Source organism: Zosterops lateralis (genome assembly GCF_965231275.1).
Source record: "Zosterops lateralis genome assembly, chromosome: 16".
Taxonomy (NCBI): Eukaryota; Metazoa; Chordata; class Aves; order Passeriformes; family Zosteropidae; genus Zosterops; species Zosterops lateralis.
In genome coordinates this window covers 4979953-5001588 of record NC_139776.1, presented here as the reverse complement: position 1 = coordinate 5001588, position 21636 = coordinate 4979953, and the positions used below count along the sequence as shown (strand labels likewise).

Below are 21636 nucleotides of genomic sequence, written 5' to 3'. Positions count from 1 at the left end.
CAGACCGCGCCCGGCGCCCGCCCCCGCGGCCCGGCCCGGCCGCACCGAGGGGCTGCAGCCCCCGGCTGGCCCCGCCGGGAGGGAGGGAGGGAGGGAGGCAGCGTGGGGGCTCCTCCTCGCCTGCTGCCCCCGCCCGGGGCTGGGCGTGTGCCCCGCCCGCCCCGCCGGTGGATCAGTTACACGCAGCTGGCACAGGTGCGGGGCGCCCTTCAGACTCGCGCCGGCGGGGGAGACCCGGACGCAGGGAGCAGCAGGGAAAACATGCAGCCATTTTGGGCCGAGGCAGACAAAGAGCCGCCGGCGGCCGCGGCCGCCCCCCACCGCCGCCCCGCGCGGCTCCAGAATCCCCCGCACCCGCGGCGCGGCCGCACCGAAGGGCCGCAGCCCCCGCCCGCCCGCGGGCCGCCGGGGGGCCGCCGCCGCCGCCCGACTCCCAACTAAGCGTTCGCAGCCATTTGCACAGCCTTTTATAGCGCGGGCGGCGGCCAATCAGCGGCGGGCGGAATCCCTGCTCGGCCGGTGATGTGCGGGCCGGGCGCTCGCGCGTGCGCGGTTGCGCGGGGGGGCCGAGTGTGAGCGGGGCGGGGGGAGGAGGGAGCCTGGAGAGGGGAGGGGGGGGAGGAGGGAGCCGCTCACAGGAACCCTCCGAAAAAAAGATGGCGGCGGGCTCGGATCTGCTGGATGAGGTTTTCCTGAACACGGAGGTGGATGAGAAGGTGGTGAGCGACCTGGTGGGCTCCCTGGAGTCCCAGCTGGCGGCCTCCGGCCACCACCACCAGCACCACAAGGCGCAGGAGCCCCTGAGGGCCGCTGGGGGGCTGCTGGGGAACCATGTTGTGAGCAGCAGCAGTAGCAGCAGCAGCCCTAGCCCCAGCCCTGGAGGAGTAGTAGTAGGAGGCAATGCTAATGCCCAAACAGAGAGCAGCAGCGGCAGCAAGATGGGACTGAGTGCCCCAGAGATCACAAAAGCAGGTAACGTGGGCAGGGGTGGGGGGCTCTGAGGGAGAGGGGCCCTCCCCTCCCCCCACTCCCCAGCTCCCGCTGCCTCCTTCCCTCACTGCTTTCCCCCCTTTTCCCTCTCTCCTCCTTCTCGTTGTGGCAGGAGCGGGAGTGCAAAGGGTGGTATCGATCATACGGGGGAGAGCCTCCCCTCATCATGCCCCCTCGGTGTGTATCCGCGCCTCTGCTCCCTCCCCTTTATTTTCCCTCCTCGCCCGTGCTTACTCGAGGGTGTTGGATCATGTGTGGGGGCAGCCGCCCCGCTGAAGGAGCCGGCACTGCCCGCCCGTGACTCTGCCGGTCCCCTCTGCTTTTCCTGCCCTTGTTGCCGGAGTGTAAAAGGGCTCTGTTAATCTCGGGGACTGAAGGAGGCAGAGCCCACCCCCTTGGTCATGGCTGTGCCTCCCATGCCGCCTGTGATTGCTCCCCTTCCCTTTCCAGGGGTGGAGGTTATGGGGGGATTCCCTCTTGATAATGCCGCCTTAGCTGTCTGTGTAAATGCTCCTTCCCCTCCCCCTTCGCTGTTGCTGAAGTGGAAGGGGGTGTTATTAATCATGACACCTATTTCCTGTAGAGGAGGAAGCGAGGGGGGATTTCAAGGGGAGGAAGTCCCTCAAAATGCTTCCCCCCCATATCTGCCTGCCTTGATAAATCCCCCCACACCCCCTCCCTTGTTCCAGGGGCTTGGAGGGGGCATCCAACACCTCCCATTCCTCCTCTGCCCTCAAGGGGGGGTTGTCACAACGCCGGGTCCCGGGAAGGGGGGGAATTCAGGCCACAACACCCCACCTTGCACAGCGCCTTCTCCCACCCGCCCACCCTCGGAGCTGCCTGGGAATATTCCCCCCTTCCTTTCGAGAGGCTTGTAGGGGGGCAGCGTGAAGGCTGGGACTGAGGGCTCACTCCGTGGGAATGGAGGGAAGCTGTTTTTCAGGGGGATTGAAAGAAATGTCTCCCCAGAAGCTCTCTGCAATTCCTCCCCTCCCCCCTTTTTTATTTTTGATTTCGTCTTGCTGAAGTGTAAGAAGATACTACAGACCCTCTGTTATGATCGATGAAGCTCTTCTAGGAGGATCTCCTTGACCCTTATAATGTGCATCTCAGTGTCTGCCTGTCACTATTCTTCTCCCATTTCTGTCTCCTTAGGGCCAGGACCTGGACTGTGTGTGATTGTACTTGTGCTAACACCAGGCCTTATCAAGGGGCATGAGGATTATTCAGGACAAGAAGCTACATCATCTTGTCCCTTCTGAAAACCAGCTTTGCTTTTTATTTATTTATTTTTCACTGTCTCTGGCTGTGGGAACTTCAGATCCGTCGGAACAAATTCTGTAATAAGGAAGAGGGGTCTTCTAGACACCGACTCCGGGCCTTGCAGTACTTCTTATCTTGCCAGACCAATGTTTTTCTTTCCTTTCACTTTTCATATTTTGCTATTTTTGAGCCTCTTGATCTGACTGACTTACTTTGTAGGAGATGACAGGATTAGAAAGTAATGTGTGCTGGCTATAGGGTGTATGTCTTAATAGTGTGTCTTCCATGGCCATTTTCCCCCCCCTTGCAGTTGCTGTCCCGTTTCTAAACTGGATGTCAGGCTCTAGAATGGGGAAGAGGTCTTAAATGATCTTCTTATTCCCTTCCCTTGGTTTGTATGTAATCTGTTTTCCCTGTTTTGTTATACTGTAGTGTCAGAAGCAGGGACATTACAATTAATACTGAATCTGCCTGTCTTTGGTGGGGTATTTGAGGCTTTAAGATAACGTCTTCAAAGCCGTGCTCAGTTTGTACTCTGTCCTGTTTTCCTGGCTCCAGGCAGGCAGCTTGGGAGATGGAGAAGACCTGGTGATAAGGGAGAACATTCTGTCTTTACTGGACTTCTCTTCTTGCTCATTCGCTCTGTTTAACCTCGCTGTTGTTTTGCAGGGGCAGGAGGAGTGCAGGGGGGTGTTATTAATCATAACACCAGGTCCCAGACTTCAGCTCTGGATGGAGCCACCACAACGAGCACCAGCACCACCACTGCAGCAGCAGGAGGATCTGAAGTCACTACTGCTCCAGGGACCCTCAGTCAGGGCAAATCGGTGGTTATCAGCACCATGGCAACTGCCTTGTCCACCAGGAATGGCAAGATCGGGACCACGACGGTGCAGACTTTGAATGGGAGTAACGTGGTGATGAACTCTCACCACACAGGAAGCGCGGCTTTCTCCGGGACTCCTGTGACGGCCAACCCCGCTCCTGCACCTGCTGTTGCCCCTCTTGTTAACAATGGACCCGGCTCCGTGGGGAAAGGAAACGCTGTTAACGCTGTTTTGCCCTCAGCTTCTAACACTGTCATCCAGACTTCTTTCCTTAACACTGCTGTGTCCTCCGCATCCTCCCCCTCGCCCACGGTGATCTCCTCGCAGCCGCCGAGCGTCGGCACCGGGGCGCCCACGGTGACGCTGGTGAGGCCCCCCATCCACACTGCAGGACCCACGGTGGCTGCAGCTGGTGCAGCCACTCAGAACGGGAGCAATACTGTGATCAATTCGACCATCAGTGTGGGGAGTTTTCCTGCTGTCGCCACGGCCACTGTGGGATCTGGAGTTTCCCTCCAGACGTCGCTTGTGAACAGCCAGTCTGGTTCCACTGTGCCGGCAGCTCCCGCCACACAGGTCATCAAATCTGAGTCTCCTAAAACTATAGTCCAGGCAGTGTCCCAGCAGCAGACGCTGGCTACTGGTGGCCAGCCCAGTACTACAGGGGGTAACATGATTATTGGGCAAACTATGCAAGCTGGGCTGTCCAATGTTGCTCCCAATCCTGGTGGGATACCTCCTGCAGCCCCTGGCACACCCACAGGAATGGCTAAAGGCACTGCCAATACAGTGGCACAAAGTCTGCCAAGGACTCCAACACCAACTACGAGTGGAATCAGAGCAACTTTGACTCCTACAGTTTTAGCACCTCGTTTGCCTCAGCCACCTCAGAATCCGACTAACATTCAGAATTTTCAGTTACCGCCAGGTAAGTCAGAGAGGATTGAGGGATTTTATTTTGAAAGTGTCTTTCTTTCTTTCAGGAAGGAATCCAAGTAAGATTCTGTGCCATTTAATTGTGAATTGTGCAAAAGGCATGACATGTAACAATGAGAATGGTCTGGTGTTGAGTAGTAGTAGCATAGTAGCATTCCACTACTTAGTGTCTGATTTTGAGTGACCAGAAAGTCTTTTCAGCAGTAATTGAAAATAATTCTGCCTGGTATCTTTGTTTCAGTGTGAGTGTAGATGAAGCTGCAAACTGCCAAAGTGTGACAATGGAACATTATCCAATGAAATTTTGTTATTTCATTAGCACAAAAGACATTTTGAATTTTCAGGTGGTTTTGTCAGTAGTTTGTAACCTTCATGTGCTGCTGAGTTCCCTCCTGTCCCTGCATGCCCGCAGTACCACAGAGCTCCCATGGACTGAGAAGCAGCAGATACAACACAGGAAAACTACCTACTTTGGTTTTAAATACCTTCAAAGTCTGACTTAAAAACTCATAGATTTGAAGCCTATGATCATCTTTTCAGTCACTGGCATTCTGATACAAAAGGCAGACTTCCTATGTCCTTACCTCACCCTGTTGTGTCTAGGGCTGCAGCTTTTGTAGTAGCTGGTCTCATGCTTAGTGCTGAGCATCTCTGGACAAGGAATCTTGTCCTGAACTCAGAGGATGAGTGAAAAGCAGGATGAGAAGCATTTATTTGCTCAGAATTGTTCTGCTCTTCCTTAAATATCTTAGGTTTAGAGATTTAATGTTATATATTTGCTATTATTTCGAGTCAGGCTTGTTGCTTGTATCCACTTTTTTTTTTTTTTAACTGCAAATACTTGTGTGAACCTACACATTGCTTCCTGTCCTTAGAATAGTGATACAAGGGCTGTGTTCTTACTGCTCATTGTTTCCAGAGCAGTATGCAAAGAACAGCTAATTAAATTTTGCTGGTAACGCTGAATGAAATTGGTGGTGATTTTAGTAGGTGGTCTTAGTGAAATACAAGTGGTCTTAGTAAAATACATCTCTTGGAACTCCTGACCAACCTCAGAGCAATGCACCTGTCACATAAAGCAGATGAGGAATTATGTGCTGTGTTACTAAACACTGTGTTTTTGTGTAATATCTGTGGTGTGTGATGCCATGTGGTTTGATGAAGTCTGTCAAACATTCTGTGTATCCAAGTACTAACCATTATAAATATTATTTATTTTCTTTTTTCTGCGAAAGATTATTCCATATATATGAGTAATTTGAATGACATGTTGCTAATTTAAAAAAAAATAGCTGTAAAACTCGGATCTTGAAATTGTGGTGCTTGATTTGAAGCCTGTAAATTGATAGGTTGGAAAAGCCTTATTTTTTTATTGACATAGTGTACCAAAGGATTGATCAAGTTTAGTCTAGTGCCATTTATACCTACATTTTTTGTTAATACTGCATTATAAACCTGATTATGAGGGAAAATATTATTGTGGAGTCCAGTGGGACCTTTTTTCAGGTAGCTGATGTTTTCAGACTGCCACAGCATCCTGAAACGTGTTAGACTTAGAAGCAGCATTGCCAGTCCTTAAGCAAAGTTGGACCATAAATTGTTCCTTTGGAGTTCTGGATAGATCAAATCAAAGTAAAACAATACAGGTTCTAAGCACTTGGATTTTTATGAAGCACTTTTTTTTTCCTGTCCTACACTTCAAGAAATATTTATGACTTCAAAAGAATAAGCATGACTTAAAATAAGCAAGTATCTGTGACTGGGTACATAGAAATTGGAAACTGAGTTCTTGCATGATAAGAGACTTAATATTGAAAAGGATTTTTTTTTTGTGGGACTGATTATTTTTCTTTTACATTGCTTTAGTTTGGTTTTTTATACTTTGCAAAAGTAGCCAGCTTTAAAAATGCTTTGCATAAACCTTCTCTTTCAAAACACTTAAGAGTTGGTGGATGCTGGGCTCTTCCAAACATCTCTCAGGCACAAGGGCCAAGCACCTCTGCAAATCTGGCCATGTGCAGCTGCTGTGATCTTCAGCAGGGTGCAGGTACACTCATAGTGAAAGGAGAATAGGTGGCTGTGCTTCTGAGATTGTATTTTAAATGACAGCATCATAGGCGAGGTTTTGGAGGCAGTTTGGTAGTGTGGAGCTGCCCCTGCAGTGCCTGTGTGCTCTGCACCTACTGTAAGCATCGAATTTGCATCCACAAGTTTGTTCTGGAAAGTTAATAATGTGTCCCAGTAAGAGTTTCTAAGACAGTGCTTGAAATAGTTTGAAATCAGAGACTGCACACGCAGCTTTTTACACCAAGAATTATAAACATTTAGAAAGTTCTGATGGAAGGTTCGACCATGACAGCACATGGTTTACAGTTATTTTCTTATCCAGAATTACTGTTTCTAGCTCTCCAAAATACAGTTACAGTTTCACTTGGGTGGAAAGCAGAATGTAAAATGTCAGCAGGAGTTATTAAGGTGGGACTTGAAAATTAGATACCTTTCAAGGTTTTCTTCAAAAGACCACATGGAACATAAACTGCATCAATGGGCTTTAAAATATATTAGTACCAGAATAATGCTTTGTGTCACATCAAGGCAATTGTGCAGCAAACCTTGACTGACCAGACTGGAGATGTTTGAAGTGCCAGTCGGCCATAATTGCTGTGACCTTACTGGATTTTGGGGTGTTCTTCTCCAAGGAGCTGAGCTATTGCAGAGTATTTGTGAATTAATGATGGTTTTCCACTTCTGATATCTTTGAGGAAGAGGACTGTTGTCCTTAGCCTTTTCTTCAGGAGCCTCCTGTGTTTGCAACTTTGTGCTCCAGTTCCACAGATTTGGGTAATGATGGTCCCAAAATAACCTTATTTATGCCCTCTTAGAAAAGACATGGAAATACTGTGAGATGATTTTGTAAGGGGATGGGAACACAAGTTTATACAACACTGCATTAAGGATGCAACACTACGAAACTGACTGGCAATAAATTTCATGAAGTTTCTTGTTTCTGAGTACTTCAGTAATGGGAAAGGTGTTATGAACAATAATATGGTAAGAGGTAGAAAATCAGTGAGTTTGTTAAAGCAGTAAGTCAGTGTTCCACTGTTAGAGGTGCTCAGAAAAGTCTGCAGAAAAGTATAACTGGGATTGTGTGCTAAAATTTATATTTTGCTTTGTCAGAGTCTGTAAAGTGTTTAGAGGTCATTGCTGACACAGAGTAGAATCATCTTGTAAATTGGCAGAACTTGGGCACTTTAAAATAATTTTTGAAAACCCCATCTTCTCCAGCAGTGCTGTAGTACAAACCCAGCACGTGTGAGTTTGTGCTTAGCAGTACTGTCAGCTTGGGGTTCAAAGATCTGGTTTCTCTTCTTGCAAGTTTGTATTCTTACTCTCTTCTGCTTTATCTTTATGTATGAACATCTCATAATAAGTTTTTAAGGTGTCTGCTTAGAGAAAGGAGCAGATTGGTGAGTGCTGAAGGTGTGCAGTGGGAATAACATAGAGCAGGTGGGTCTGGACAGTTTTCTCTACTAGCTTAGGTGAGATTGAAATCTAGAAACTTTCACTTCTCTCTGTCCCTCTCTTTTCTTTTACCCTCTGAGTGACTGTTAGTAGTTATGAAAATTTGGTGGCTTGGTCATAAAGACTGGCATTTTCCTGATTAAATACGATTTGGTGACATGTAGTCCTGTTTGAAGATAGCAGACAGGATGGGTTGTCTTTGTGGCTTTTTTTACTCCTACAGTCATGACCAGTTTTCCACTACCAGTGGTGCAGTTCTGCAGCTGTTGTAGAAGAGAATTGTTTTGCCTTGTATCTAAAAATAAGACTTCTTTATTACTTTCCCAAAACTTAGTTGGATCTGCCAGTGGCTGATGATAGGGGATGAGACTACAAATTTCTTTGTTGCTTTCTTTCTGGAGGCTTTTTCTGTGGTGAGGACAGGATGGGCCTTTTATAGACAGAGAAACTTCTGGGGTCCCTTTAACAGGGTTCCAGAGTTCTGAGCTCTAGCAGTGGTTAAAACTTACTTCTATGCTTTCCAGAAGGAAAGAATACCTGAAATAGCATCAGTGCTGTACATCTACACATCCTGGAAGATGCTCTATGTGAATATGCACACTCAAGGTTTTCTTCATGGCCTTAAAGGCTCAAAACTCATTTGGTGTTAAATTGGAGCTTTTTTTGTAGAAACCAATTGGCTTTTAGCTTGTGTTCGCTGTCCAAGAAGGATTCTAACTCAGGCCATGGTGATGGTGGCTTTAGGATGGGAAGACCACCTGAACACATAATTTAAAGCATGGGTTGGGGTCGTTTTGACTTGAGCAGTTGTACTTTTGGGAGCTGGAGTAACAGAAAAGTAACTTCTGCAGGAGTAATTCTGTTTCCTTCAGTTGGGAGTTGGGGTAGTAGGTGGTTGGGCAAAGGAGAGTGTATAAAAATGGTTGAGGGTGGCAACTGAGAAGCATCAAATGAAGCAGTTTGGGTTACTTTTTCACACTGAGTGCCTCCTTCTTTAGGTCACTTTGTACTTGAAACACGTACCCCAGAAGTGCCCAAAGGAACTAGGATGTAGATAGATGAGGAAACCATCAGAATTCCATAATATGAGGAATACAGAAAGGAACAGAAGAAATACTATGAAGTAGTGGAATGTGGTTGTTTCTATTTCTCACTGACTAGTAAGCGAGTTCAAACATATCCTCATTATAGTTTCCCTGTATGTTGCATGTGCTGCCAATATTATGCCTGTTAACTGTGTTGGCATGGCTCGATTTTGTTAAAAATAATGTCTGCAGTGCACCGTGACAATGGGGGTTTCTTAGAGTACTTACAGAATGTTTTACTTTCAAAGCATTTTATAAAACTTAATCCTTGCAACCTGCCTGTGTGGCTGGTAAATAAAGTAGTATGAACTCTACTTTAGAGCTGGGGGAAAGAGCAAGTTGGAGAAGTTCTGACTTGCCCAAGGCCATGCAGGAATCGATATTTTGCCAGGATTAGAGCTTGGGAGTCCTATACTTAGCATGTAAAGCAGTATCTGTCTTTCTGGAAGATAACCGTGGATCTCTTCTGCAGAACTCTTCTGGGTGAGGGGTGGATTTTATGTTCAAATCATGCATCAGCAAAAGGAACATTCTGCTTTATTTGGAATCTGCTACATCAGATCTGCCATATGTCACCAGACTGAAAGTTGTGTTTGTTCGCATCACAACTTCCATAACTGAGGGACTCGTGCTCGCTTGGCTTTGTACCCCAAAGAACCTCAGGCTCAGAGAGCTGTGCAAGAGCGTTTTTTGCTTCTGTTAAAAAGAGTAGCTTGATGTTGTGCACATATGATAAGATTGTGCTGTTAAGTGATGGAATCTAATGGGACTATAATTGCGATTCTGTTAAGCTATGAAAGCTATTAACTCTGATTACATATTGTTATGAAAAATACTGTTCCCAACAGCCTTTGGAAGTGCATGTATGGCTATGTCTGTATGATCATCAAATTGTGATTTTCTGGGGGTTTTGGGTATCACTAAGCTTGTGATGAAGGTTATTGGTCAATAACCAGAAGTGATTTATTTCTTTTGAGGTGTTTTGCACTCTGCAAGAAGTTACCTGTTTTCCATCTTTGGAAATCTAAGCAGGTTGCTTGTAAAACCTTCTTGGTTTGAGGACAACAAATTTGAATGTTGCCCAGGACTTGAATCTCTTACTTACAGAGGATGCTGCAGCCCAGTTAGCCAACTGAGGTGAAAATGGATCAGTTTGGGCCACTGATAAGAGACAAATTGTATCACAAACTCTTAAAGTGGAGTATTTTGGTGTATGAGAACCCTTACTGCTGCCTGTCTTCCCTGTCTTGGGAAATGATATGTAAATCTAATTTTAAAAATTTTATGAAGTGGTGCTAGAACACAGTTGAAAATACTGATATTTAAACTATCTGGGTTCAAGGAAGGAGAAAGTATTGATATGTGGAAAGGTTGCTTTATGTAAAAACTGTGTGATCAGTACTGAGTCTGCTCAGAAAAAACTCGACATAGAAGTCACTTAACACATTAAACATTTCTTGTTATTATGTGCATTTTTTTGCCAGAAATGTTCAAAATCAGCATTTTTACCTTAAAATAGCCACTCTTGTCAGGATTATTGTTTGTGTTGAAACTTTATGAATGCTTGTAACTCCATTAATCTATCTGGATCTTTTCCTTGAGTTTGTTGCCATTGCTTTATGTAAGAAAAAAAAGGCTTTTGCTAGTTGGAAGATTGTTAGCAAGTTTAGTTTTGTTGGGCGCATTATTTTTTGTAGAAGAAAAGTTGGAGATGCATGAAGATAAGAATTTTGAAAATACAGTTTCTCTCATTCAAGAGAAACACATACTGAAGAGAAACACATATATCTATCACAGTGATAGAGAGGAGGTTTTAGTCCTGGTTAATGGACAGTTATTTCAGGTGTATTATGAACCCTAAAGCTCCGTGTGAGGGAAGGCCAAACTCTAGGGAGTGTGTGTTGCTCACAGGTGACAAAGGGCTTTTTCTTTGCACAGCCACAGGTCTATTCCTGTGTGCAAATAATTATATCAGCCCTCTTGCATCTGCTTCCTTGTAAGAAAAGCAAAATTGCTGATACAGCCTGGTCTGTGTACAGGTTGTAATTAAACAGGTGTAAAGATTCTGTGGTCATCCATATTTCAGATTGGAGGAGGCTTTTTTTTTTCCCTTTTTCCTTTTTTTTTTTTTTTTTTTTTTTCATGGACACATGAATAGAACTTTTTGGTTGTTTTAAACCTTCTAGGGCAGTTTTATGCCAGTTCTAATCTGTGGGAATTTCTTTCCAGAAATGCTGGTTGTCTTCTGGAGGTGCAGGTGTCTCACTGAGAGCCAGTTTTTTACCACAAACTCTCCTCTCTTGGAGTAATTCTCTTCAGATCTCTTTAGCATGATATTTAATGTAAAAAATAATAATTGTCCTTGAGGTCTTATTTATGCCTTTAAGGGTTTTTTAAAATATAGAATATTTTTTGTGAGAACAAAACATTGATTTTTGTCACTGTAAAATGGTAAAGATTATCAATTATCAAAAAAGGGGTGAGAATTAAAAGGAATTGATACACCTGCAGTGAGAGCTATTCAGCACCTCAGTAGAGCTGTCTTAAGGTGTTGTACAAATGTAGCTGATCTTTGGGTCTATAACTGTTGTCAGATTCAAAATAACATTTAAAAGGATGGGTTTCAGTACTTAGATTCCCAGTAATCAGAAAGTTGCACTTGAATGCCAGAGGTTGATGCTCAGCAAAATGTGTAAATGTGTTATAAAATAGGTTAAACAGGGATGGTGTTTTTACTTTTATTTGTACAGAATTTAGTGCAAGGTCCAGTTTGGATACCAAGCTCTTTTTGTGGGATTTGGAAAGATATGAATGAATGAATAATGAATAATTGATGAAAATTAAGTAACTTTTTGCCATGGTAGATCTCTGTTTATAAATTTGAGTTGTAACTTACGAATGCTATTTATCTTAATTTTGATGCTTTTTCCCTTAAAATGCCTTACTAAAATGTATTTTTCAGTAACACACACCCAGTACCTAGACAAGGAATAACATAAAACTCAAAGCAGTGTGTAATATTATTTTACATGACTGACATGACTGTCCTAAGATTTGTACTGAATTGACTAAGCCTCTCTTGTAAAAATGGTCTAACTTATGATTATAACTCGATTAATATATGCTTCTGAGAGTAGCTGAACTGTTAAAAGCTATCACAGTGCTTTTGTGCAGAATAAAGCACGTGCTGGATAGACTGTGCTGACAACCAGTGCAGTTGAAAAAATGTGGCCTCTAGATATCAGAGTATAAACAAAACCCAAGCAATGAGGTGTGGTGCTATGCTCGAGTCTTTCTGAGAAGGTTTGGGGGGCAACAAGGCTGTTCTGAGTTGTCTGCACACCTTCCTTCAGTTTATTAATCAAATATTTCTGTGAGGAAGGGCTCGATTTAGAACCTCTCTGCAAGTGTAATAACATCAGGTGCTCTCAGCCTGAGCGGTGGTGCAGCGAGTGGGACCAGTTGTGCTCACATGAGTCACAAGTGCCACCTCCGAGGAGCAGCACTGAGGAATTGCAGCACCTGTGGCAAAAGAGTCGGTGGAGAGGGGGGACCACGAGAGTGTTTGTGGAGGGATCAGTGTGGGAGAAGAGATCTGGGCTAGGGAGGCTGACAGTGACTAAACCATGTGGAAGTTAAAAGACAAGCGTGAGGAGTTATTAGTTTTCAGCAGACATATGTGCAGTTATGTTTGCAGTAGTATTAAGGCTGGATTGGAAGAAGATACAGGTGTTCATTCACTGAGCTTCAACCTCTTAGTTCCTTTCTTTCTTCCTTTTTTACCAGTGTATCATTTTATTTTCTTTCCTTCCCTGTCCTCCACGGGGGAGGGGGAGAAAAGGCACTAATTATTTATAAGTGTTAGTCATACCCAGTCATTAAGCTTAGTCATTACTCAGGACTGTGCATTTGATGGTTAGTAAAAATCAAAACGAAACCTGATTTTGTTGAAAAGCTTTCTGAATTTAAGCTTATAGGTGTGAAAATAATTCTGTTTCTGTGTTCAGACTAAGTGCAAAAGCAGAGCTACTTAATAAATGTTGCCATCAGCCAAATGGCATGTAATATCATGTCCCCGTTGATGGTTTGTATTGAACTCGCAGGCGTAGTGTTTGGCATATTCTCAAAGCAGAAGAATTCTGTATGGGCAGTGAGAGAGGCATGAACTCACAGAGGAGGATGTGGAGGGAATGTTTGTGCTCAGGCTGCCCTGGGGAGCTGTCAGTCGTGGGAATTGTCCGGCTCCGGGTGAGAAAGGTGGCATCAGCTAAAATTACAGTGTGTACCTTGAGTAGGGCATTCACAGTGGGGACAAATTAAAGAAAGGTGTCCTTTATGGCTTCTCATGGACTTAGTTGTTTTAGGCTGTTGCATTCTGAAGGAGGAAAACACTGATTTAAAGCATTACTCCTCATTAAGTATTTCTGTACTGACTGTGGTAATAAATGCAAAGTAACTTGGCCATTCCCATTTCTTTAGGTGCTTGAACTGCACTAATGTTGACACACCTTGGTACAAACAAACTGTCACAAATGAAGACAGGCTGACTTTTAAAACCTCCTATTTAAAATAACAGACGTAAAGAATTAGTGACACTTTATTTTGTGTCTTCCTTTCTCAACCTCAAATCTGATTTTGGTATAATTGCTTTGTTGTTTGATGTAAGTATATTGAAATTAATGGCAGAGCCACATCTGAATTGCTTGGAGATCAATAATTAAAGCAATTGGTTTAGCTCTTGATAGTGCTTTTCTTAGCTGTTTCGACATCAGACAGATTTGTGTGATGATTGGGTTGCAATTTGACAGAGCACTCGGGTGTTTTAGCTTTGTATGCTTGACTAGAAAGGAATGTTAACACACTTTCAAGGAATATAGCTTTCCAGACAAGTCAAAATAGTTTCAAATCACATTGTTGTTGAAGCATTTGTCAATTGTTGCTATATAAAGTGATCTATTTCCCAGAACAATTCTTACACACCTCTTCAAATGAGCAGGTAAGATTTTTTACATATGGGATCACTCTTAAATGCAGCGTCTTTTTGGCATTCCAACATGACATTATTCCTTTAACTATATTCTTAAAAGGTTTGTGAATCAGTACTTTACAAATGATTCACTTCTTTACCTTTTAGACAGTACACTTCAGCTGTGTTGTTTGAAACTGAACTCTTGCATAGTAAGAGTAAGCAAAAGCTTTTAAAATGAAATTGAGTTTTTTGTCTGTTGACTCTTTTGTAGGAAAAAAAGCAGATTTTCATAATGTGAACTTTTGTACTTGGTCTGTACAAAATGCACTTTAATGAGGATTCTTGAGGATCTTTGCAAACATATCTTTCATCTGTGTTGACAACAATCATAAATCAGCTGTTGAATTAATGTTTCTGAGACCATAATGGCTGGTTGGAATCTGTGTGTGCAGGTTGGATGGAGTAGTAGTGTGCTGCAGTTGTATGTTGTATCTTAACTTTTAGGCTGTGTCAGGTAGAATTCTCCTTTACTCCAGAGTGACATGAGTGGAAAAGGAAATGGAATTTGCTTTTGTAGTTCTTGTCTAAAACTCTGTGCCGTGCCAGTCTTTAGTGCCTGTTGGGAGAAACTCCAAGTATTTTGTATTAGAGATGCTCTGATGACCTGACAGTCATGACATGATTTTTTTCAGAGTAAGTTGTAGCTCTCCTTCAGTGCAGCAGGTGCTGAACATTTAACAGTTCCCTTTCATTGAGCACAGTGTGTCCTGTGTGCTCAGCACAGCTGTGTGCAGAGCCTCAGCCTCACAGTTTTGGGGTGCCCATTACTCTGGAGCAAGGGAATTGGCATGAGGGAATTGGTTGCTCCAGTGTGCTGGACAGCTCTACAGCTCTGTCCCAGCCTGGCAGTTCTGTGGAGCTGCAGACCTGCAGCTCAGCAAGGAACGGATCACCTGCTAACATAGTACAGTACTGCCTGGTGTTTGTGCACCCTGATCTCCTCTGCCAGTGCAGGGCAGCCACTTCTGGAGCAGCTGCAGCCTCACATGGCCATGGGGTGATTTAGAGCTGTTGTGTTTGCTGATACCTCCTGATTCCTGCACTGTGGAGACCTCTCTCCTTGGGCACTGTGCTTATCCTTGTGGAGCTAAGGCATCTTTATAGAAATTACAAAACAACCACTTTTGTTGATGGAACTTGAAAGCTCAGATTGCTTATGAGGTCAAAGGCTTTGGCAAGAAAGTTCAAGTAGAATTTTTTCTGGACTTAAGCACCTAAACTTAAGTATATTTAATATATTCTTAAGAGTGGTGCACATTTCTTCTCGGGTACAACTAGTATGTCTTCAATAACATCTAATCCACACTTTTTACCGGTTACAGTTCTGTGCTACTCGTCTTGATTTGTAATCCCTGTTTCTCATGAGTTGGTGTATAGATAGTCCTTCATAACCTGCTACTTATCTGGTTTGTTACAGAGTCTGCTCTTTAATGTGTGTAAATAATTCTAAATCAGCTAGAAATTATCTAGTGTTCAGGAAGATTTCCTTAATGACCCAGATTTTCGTGGAGTTGCAGTGGAATAATAGACTTCAATAGATTCTTTCTGCTTTCCTTGGGCTTTCATTCCTGCAGAGTGGGAGTTTTTTCAGGTGGATCAGGTACTGGAAGAGGAGGAATGGTGGATTGTTGGACAGCACTGATGTCAGTACCAGGTTATCTTTTCCTTTTCTGCAGCAAGGGACCCTGTCACATACACTACTTATTCTGAAAGCTCTTCCTGTAGCTTGTATTGGCACCTTTTTCTCCAGCTGTCTCCTTGGGATTCCAGCATTTTGTATTGAAAAAAATCTTAGAAACTTTGTCCTTTTATAAGGGTTTTGTCATTCTGAGGTCCCTGTATAACCTGATCCAATCAGTTACAGAGCATGGACTCAGCCCCTTTGCTTTAGATGGTTTTTGTGGTGGCGTGTGTGATAACTTGCATAACCTTACACACACATTCACTTTCTCTTTCCTTGCAACGGAATCTCTTCTGACAATACCAAAAGGGTTCTCTCATAAAGCTTTCTCCTGTTAATATGGCACAGCCCACTTAGGATTACTGGCAGATTTTCCTGCCATGTCAAATGTTTGCAGCATCTTGCCACAAATGAGTGTGTGCTCAAGAGCTTCAGGCCCAAAGGGCTTTGATGTGAAGACAACCTCTTAGTGAACTTCCCTGGCAGATCTAGTTAGGATTTGAAGATTTGTCAGATGTCAGTGCACTGTATGATCAATAACCTCCTTTTCTAGACATGTTTGTAGGGACTTTGGTTTTCTACACCAGAAGCATCAGTCCTCTGGTTATTCTTTCAGGCTTGGACATTCTTTCTGAGCACCAACATGTGTGTCTATTGATTCTCTGCTGAACTGCCTAACAGTTTTCCCTGACCCCAGTTGTTTTTTTTCTTGGGAAATTTATAGTTACCTTTTTACTTTAAGAAGAGAATTTCCTCAGGAGACTAGGAAAGGATATTCTCCGTGCACTTTCAAGATCATACATCCATTAATTCTTCTGTTATGTCTCAGAAAAAACCAGCTTGTTAAAAGTCTAGATTCTTAGTAATGGTTCTGACTTGATCTGGACTAACCATGAACTACATTGTGAATAACAAGCAATATCTGTAAGGTTGAACCTTCTGTTCTTCTGTTGAGTGTCTGCATCAGAAAGAAAGTTGATGTCACTTGGGATCAGATAAAGGTCTTGTGTAGGGTTTGTGTTTCACAGGTGAGAGTTTTGTCCTTGCACACTGTTAAGTCCAGTGAGCAGCACGAGCACACCTTGCTGTGTCCTCCCGTTTGGTGCTTGCTAAAGTCCAGCTCCTATAAATATTAATCAAGATTTAACAGTAAAAATAGGTGACAAAACAGGAAACCATTTTAGTTTGGTTTGTTTTTTGGTTGTAGGAGTTCTCTAGCAAGGAAGTTGTATGTCTTTGGAATTGCATAGGTAATCAGAGTGGTCTGCAAAGGCTACAAAATATTTTATTGGTTTTCCTTATCATTCTGGTAATTATTTTCTTTAGTCTTTGTTAAGCCAAGCCATGTTTCAAAGAAAGAAGGAAGCATTAAAAAAAATCCTGGTTTGTGTTTTTCTGCTATGTTCAATGGCCAGAACTCTTCACTTTTTATTCCAGTACATGATTTTACACGTTTTATTAATTGAAAAAAAACACTAACAGAGAAAAGAACCCCAAAACACAACACTTTATAAATGGAAATATCATTAGCAAACGGAATTACAAATAAGCAAGAGACAAAGACGACCTTGCAGAATCATGCAGCTACACCACAGAATGATGGCATTTTCCATCCCAAACAGTCTTGTAAACAGGATTGATCTGGGAAGGTCTTCACAGCAAGAACATGTGAGGTGACCATTGTACTGGTCAGGAACACAAGTCTTTTTGGCATCAGAAACAACCAACCAAGTTTTGTTAATCCTTCATTTGGAGCCATGATGAATTGTTTAATTCAAACTAAAATATGAACCTCTTCCAGGATTCTCTTAAGCATCTAACTTCTAACAAAAATGGTAATTAATTTTAATTTTAATTAGATTTTAATGAGAGACTTGGGAGGAATTCTTGAATGTTTGCATTTTTAATAGTGAATATGATTTTAGCGTACACGTGATCAGACTTTCTAGGAAAAAGAAGACAGAAAGATATTTAAAATGGCCAAGTTTTGTTGTCACCTTTTTCTACTTGAACGTTTCCAGTGATGTTTATTAGCTGTTTGATCTCAAATAGTAATTAATCCATTAATCCAGGAACAAAAACCTGGTTGATAAAACAGAAAGATGTTTTCCATCTTTAAATATGTTGCTGGATTTAATTGAAACAGTGAGATAAATTATACAATTCTAGCTGTCTTCTAGTACCTGGTAGTCAGGTCTGACCTGGTTCATTCAGCATTTGCAGCCTTATGCATTGGAGTTTGAGGTTATGGTACTTACCTGCATTTAAATATTTAAAATGTAAGTTTTGGAAAGAAATTTCTTTTTCTACACGTATGGTTGTCAGTCCTTCCTTTTCTTCACTGTCAGGAATTAACTGAGATTCATGTATGGATGGAGGGAGGGGGTGTTACAGTCCCACAGTGATTTTGTAAAGAAGTAGGAGATAAATGGGATTTAGTTTTTAATTCATAATTGAGTTATCTCCAATGACCTTCTGAACTTCACTGAAAATCCACTTAATGCCAGTTTGGGTATAGTTTTGGGTTAGTGAGTTCCTTTTTTAGCTCATTGGGTTGGAAAAGAGTCTGTATTTGGACTGAGGGGAGAGAAGCTCAGAGAGCAGCTCCATCTCCCTTTTTAAAGAATTCCCATCAAGCTGGAGGGGTGTTTTGTGTTCAGTCAAAACTTCCTTACCTGCACACCATAGTACTGGAGAATTTCTGCACAGAAATTTCAAGTTCATCACATTCTGAATTTTTACACCTTTTCCAAAGTCACCCGAACACCAACAAGCTAAGACTCCAAACAGATAAAATGTCTCATATCATCATACTGTGATTAAAGTTTATGCAAGACTAGTCAGATAGTAATAATTGTCTTTATGTTTGTATGTAGCCCTTGTGCACAGGAACTTATCAGTGGCAGAGGCTGACTTAATGACATGTTAGAAACTATATAAATTAAAAATAACTGTGTATCAAATTTGAGTGGGAAAGAACTATATAAATAGTGACAGATATAAATGTGGCTTTGTATGAGTTACTTTTTTATTATGACTTCAATACTTGAAAGAAGTACTTCAGACTTCCCATAGTTAGAAATCTAACAGGGTAGTGCTTAAAGTCAGGGTTTGAATCACAAATGATTGTTTTGTCTGTCTGCTGCCAAAAATTGAACTTTCTTGATATGTTTTCTAAAGCTCCCATTAATATGCTTTTCAACTGTCTGTTCGAGCAGTTGTGTTATGTTAATGTGTAGGCATGTTCTAATTTTGCATGTAGCTCAGGGAGAATACTTCATTGTTCAGATGTTGTGCTCACACTTCATGGGTATTGAACCTTCACTTTGTGGTTATTTCCCCTCTTTTCTCTCTCTTTCATATTTTGGGGAGACACATTGCAGTTACACCCAATGGCTGGAGATAGGAGCAGCTGTCACAGAGCTCTGGGCCACTGCCTGATGCCATAAAAGTCTCATCTGCACGGAAGCTGTTTTGACTTGGTGCTTTCAAATAACTTCAGACACTTTTGCACTGAGAAAGAAGTTTAATTAAACAGAATTCCCCTGTCCAAAACTAGGCTTAGTATTTCTAATTTTGCTTCCGTAAGGAAAAGATATATAACTCTGTGAAGAATTTGGATGGCACCTTAACTTTAGGTTATCTTAGGGAACCCCCAAACTGGTGAATTTTAGGAAAAAGTTTGTTATGAGGTGTCAGTATAGTTCTGTGGCATTTAAAGACTTCTGAAAGCTCAGGCATAGGCAGTTGCATGGGGCCTTTTCAGTTGCTAGAAGCTAAATAATACTCCACAAGCCTTAATATTTGATGTTGACTTGAAAATAGCTCCTCTAATCAGATTTGCACTGTACTGATGATTTCAGTTATAATAATATTGAAGATTTCTGTCAGCTTCAGCTGATTCTTACGAGGGATGACAAAAACTGGGGAATGCAAGTCCATTTCCCAAGATTTTATGTTTGCACATTGAAGAGGATGCCAGGTTCTGTTGGTGCAGGAAGGAGGTTGATTTAGTAGCAGGTCACTCTCTAGTCTTTAAAATGTTCAGTTTCTCTGTCTTTTGTCAGTAGCCCCCTCCCCTCAGTGTTAGGAGAGAAAATAGTGATGGTTCCAGTGAGCAGCGCACAGGATCAAGCTTCGTGTTCACTATTAAGGTCTTTAAGTTCTCCTGAGATGTGATGGAGGTGGTGGTGGTGTGTGCCTTTGCTGTTTCAAAGGAAATACTTCTCCCTACATAAGTTACAGGAGAAGAGACCTTACTTTTTGGAAAGGCATGGAAAATAGTTTCTGGGCCTGACAGCTAAACAAAGAGTATTTATTTCTACAGTCTGCAAGATAATAAGTTTTTCCCTTTCCTACAGAAAAACACTTTGAGGATATTTGTTTCTAGATGTAACACTTGTCCATAGCACTTTGTGGGTCCCACCTTAACACTTTTAAATAAGTTGTGATGGAAGGTCACATTTTGGATGTAAACCAGTTTAACATCTCTGTGTGACTCTGCTTCATTAAAAGAGAGTTAATGTAGAAAATGTAAGGAAAAAATTAGGGGTGAATCAACTAAGGCTTTTCTTTTGAACTCATTTTTTTAGAAATCAGTATATGAATTTTTGCAGTTTACTTGTAAAGCTGTCCAAGAAAACTGTTTAAGGCGTTGTCTGTAAACATTTCAGCACTTGACCAAAATAGAAAAGCAAATAAAAGCTTGATTCTTTTGAAGTAGTCATGCTCTGAGATGCAATAGACCACATCTCCAGATATTGTTGGGGAGCGTGTATGGGCTTTTGATTCACTGAACAACACTCAAGGAAAACTTTCTGATTTCACTAGTGCCACTTGATTTTCATGGTGAAGGTTCTTCCTGTAGTTGCTCAGAAAAGCCATCTAATTCTGGGTGTCCAGTTTGTTTCCTTAGGTGGCTTTTTCTGTGCTGATGAGGTCCTGAGGCTCTCAGGGACTGAGTGAGGCGTGCTGAATGAAGGAGCTCTTGGCAGACAGTTCATGTTGTCCAGATCCTGTTTGTGCCTTCAAGGAAGAGAGAATCACATCTGAAAATCTGCCTGTTAAAATCTGGTTCCCTACAGCTACCCAGTGGGGTTAAGTGTATTGATCTGAGTGACTGAGCAGGGAATGACTTCCTCATTTCCCTCTCTGTTTTATTTTTCACTTGGGGTGTAACATGGCACAGTGCAGTCTGTTGCTGATGCACATGAGAGAGATTATGATTTTATAGCCGCTTTCATTACTAAATTGGTTATGGGAAATTAATTTAGAACTTAGACAATTGTGTTGCTGTTGATGGTGAAGCCTAGGTTTGATTATTTTTCTTCCCCTCTCAAAGACAAACTAACAGGAATCTTGCCTAATGGCAGGATTTTCTTCTATTTGTAGTGTCTCATAAAACAAATTTCTTAGTAAAGAGCAGGTAGGATTTTTACAGGATTACTCATTTTAACTTCCAGTCACATGGAATATTTGTGGTTGGGGCAGATACAACTGATGAACACCATACTGAGAATTTAGATAGAATATTTCTGAAATAAAGCTATTCTAGACAAAATGCCATAATGCAGCTGTGTATTTAGCTTTTATTCTAAACCTCTTTTGTTAGCTGCCTAGTCCTTCAGCAATACATTAATTCCATATGTACCCAACTTAGATTAAAAAAAAAAAAAAGCAGAAAAATATGTTCTTTGATATTTGCACAGGATGTGTTCCTTGACCACTCTCTGTTTTGCAGGCATGGTCCTGGTGCGCAGTGAGAACGGGCAGCTGCTGATGATCCCCCAGCAGGCCCTGGCACAGATGCAGGCACAGGCACACGCCCAGTCTCAGCCTCAGAACACTCTGACTCCTCGTCCTGCTACACCTACCAGTGCACCCCCAGTGCAGATATCCACAGTGCAGGTCAGTCCAGAAACTTGTGCTGATAAAAACTGTTCTGTTTCCTGTGAAGAATACACAGGAAAGTAAGGTGTGATATTAGTGATTTGGGGAAACCATAGATCTCACTGGGATGTGCAGACTGTTTTAGGTTCATGGAGTCTCAGAATTGTTTGTGTTGGAAAAGTGTTGGAAGGGGCCTTAAAGCTCATCCAATTCCTGACGTGGGCAGGGACACCTTCCACTAGACCAGGTTGCTTCAAGCCCCATCTCAACGTGGCCTGAAACACTTCCAGGAATGGGGAGTCCACACCTCTCTGGGCAACCTGTGCTGGGGCCTCATCACATCAGAGCCCAGAATTTCTTCCAAATATCTAATTAAATCTACTTTCCACGAGGCATAGGCATTGCATTTTA

General features: G+C 42.6%; 1 protein-coding gene across 1 annotated transcript in view; it reads left to right on the top strand.

The window, feature by feature from the left end:
* The first annotated feature begins 593 nt into the window (after positions 1 to 593).
* The window catches only part of TAF4 (TATA-box binding protein associated factor 4), a 36021-nt gene continuing 14978 nt past the window's right edge, over positions 594 to 21636 (top strand). The window contains exons 1-3 of the mRNA XM_083873052.1: positions 594 to 972; positions 2923 to 4008; positions 21077 to 21243. Of these exons, the coding sequence (XP_083729178.1) occupies positions 657 to 972; positions 2923 to 4008; positions 21077 to 21243 (1569 nt within the window). The 5' untranslated portion in view covers positions 594 to 656. The remainder of the gene's footprint in view (positions 973 to 2922; positions 4009 to 21076; positions 21244 to 21636) is intronic.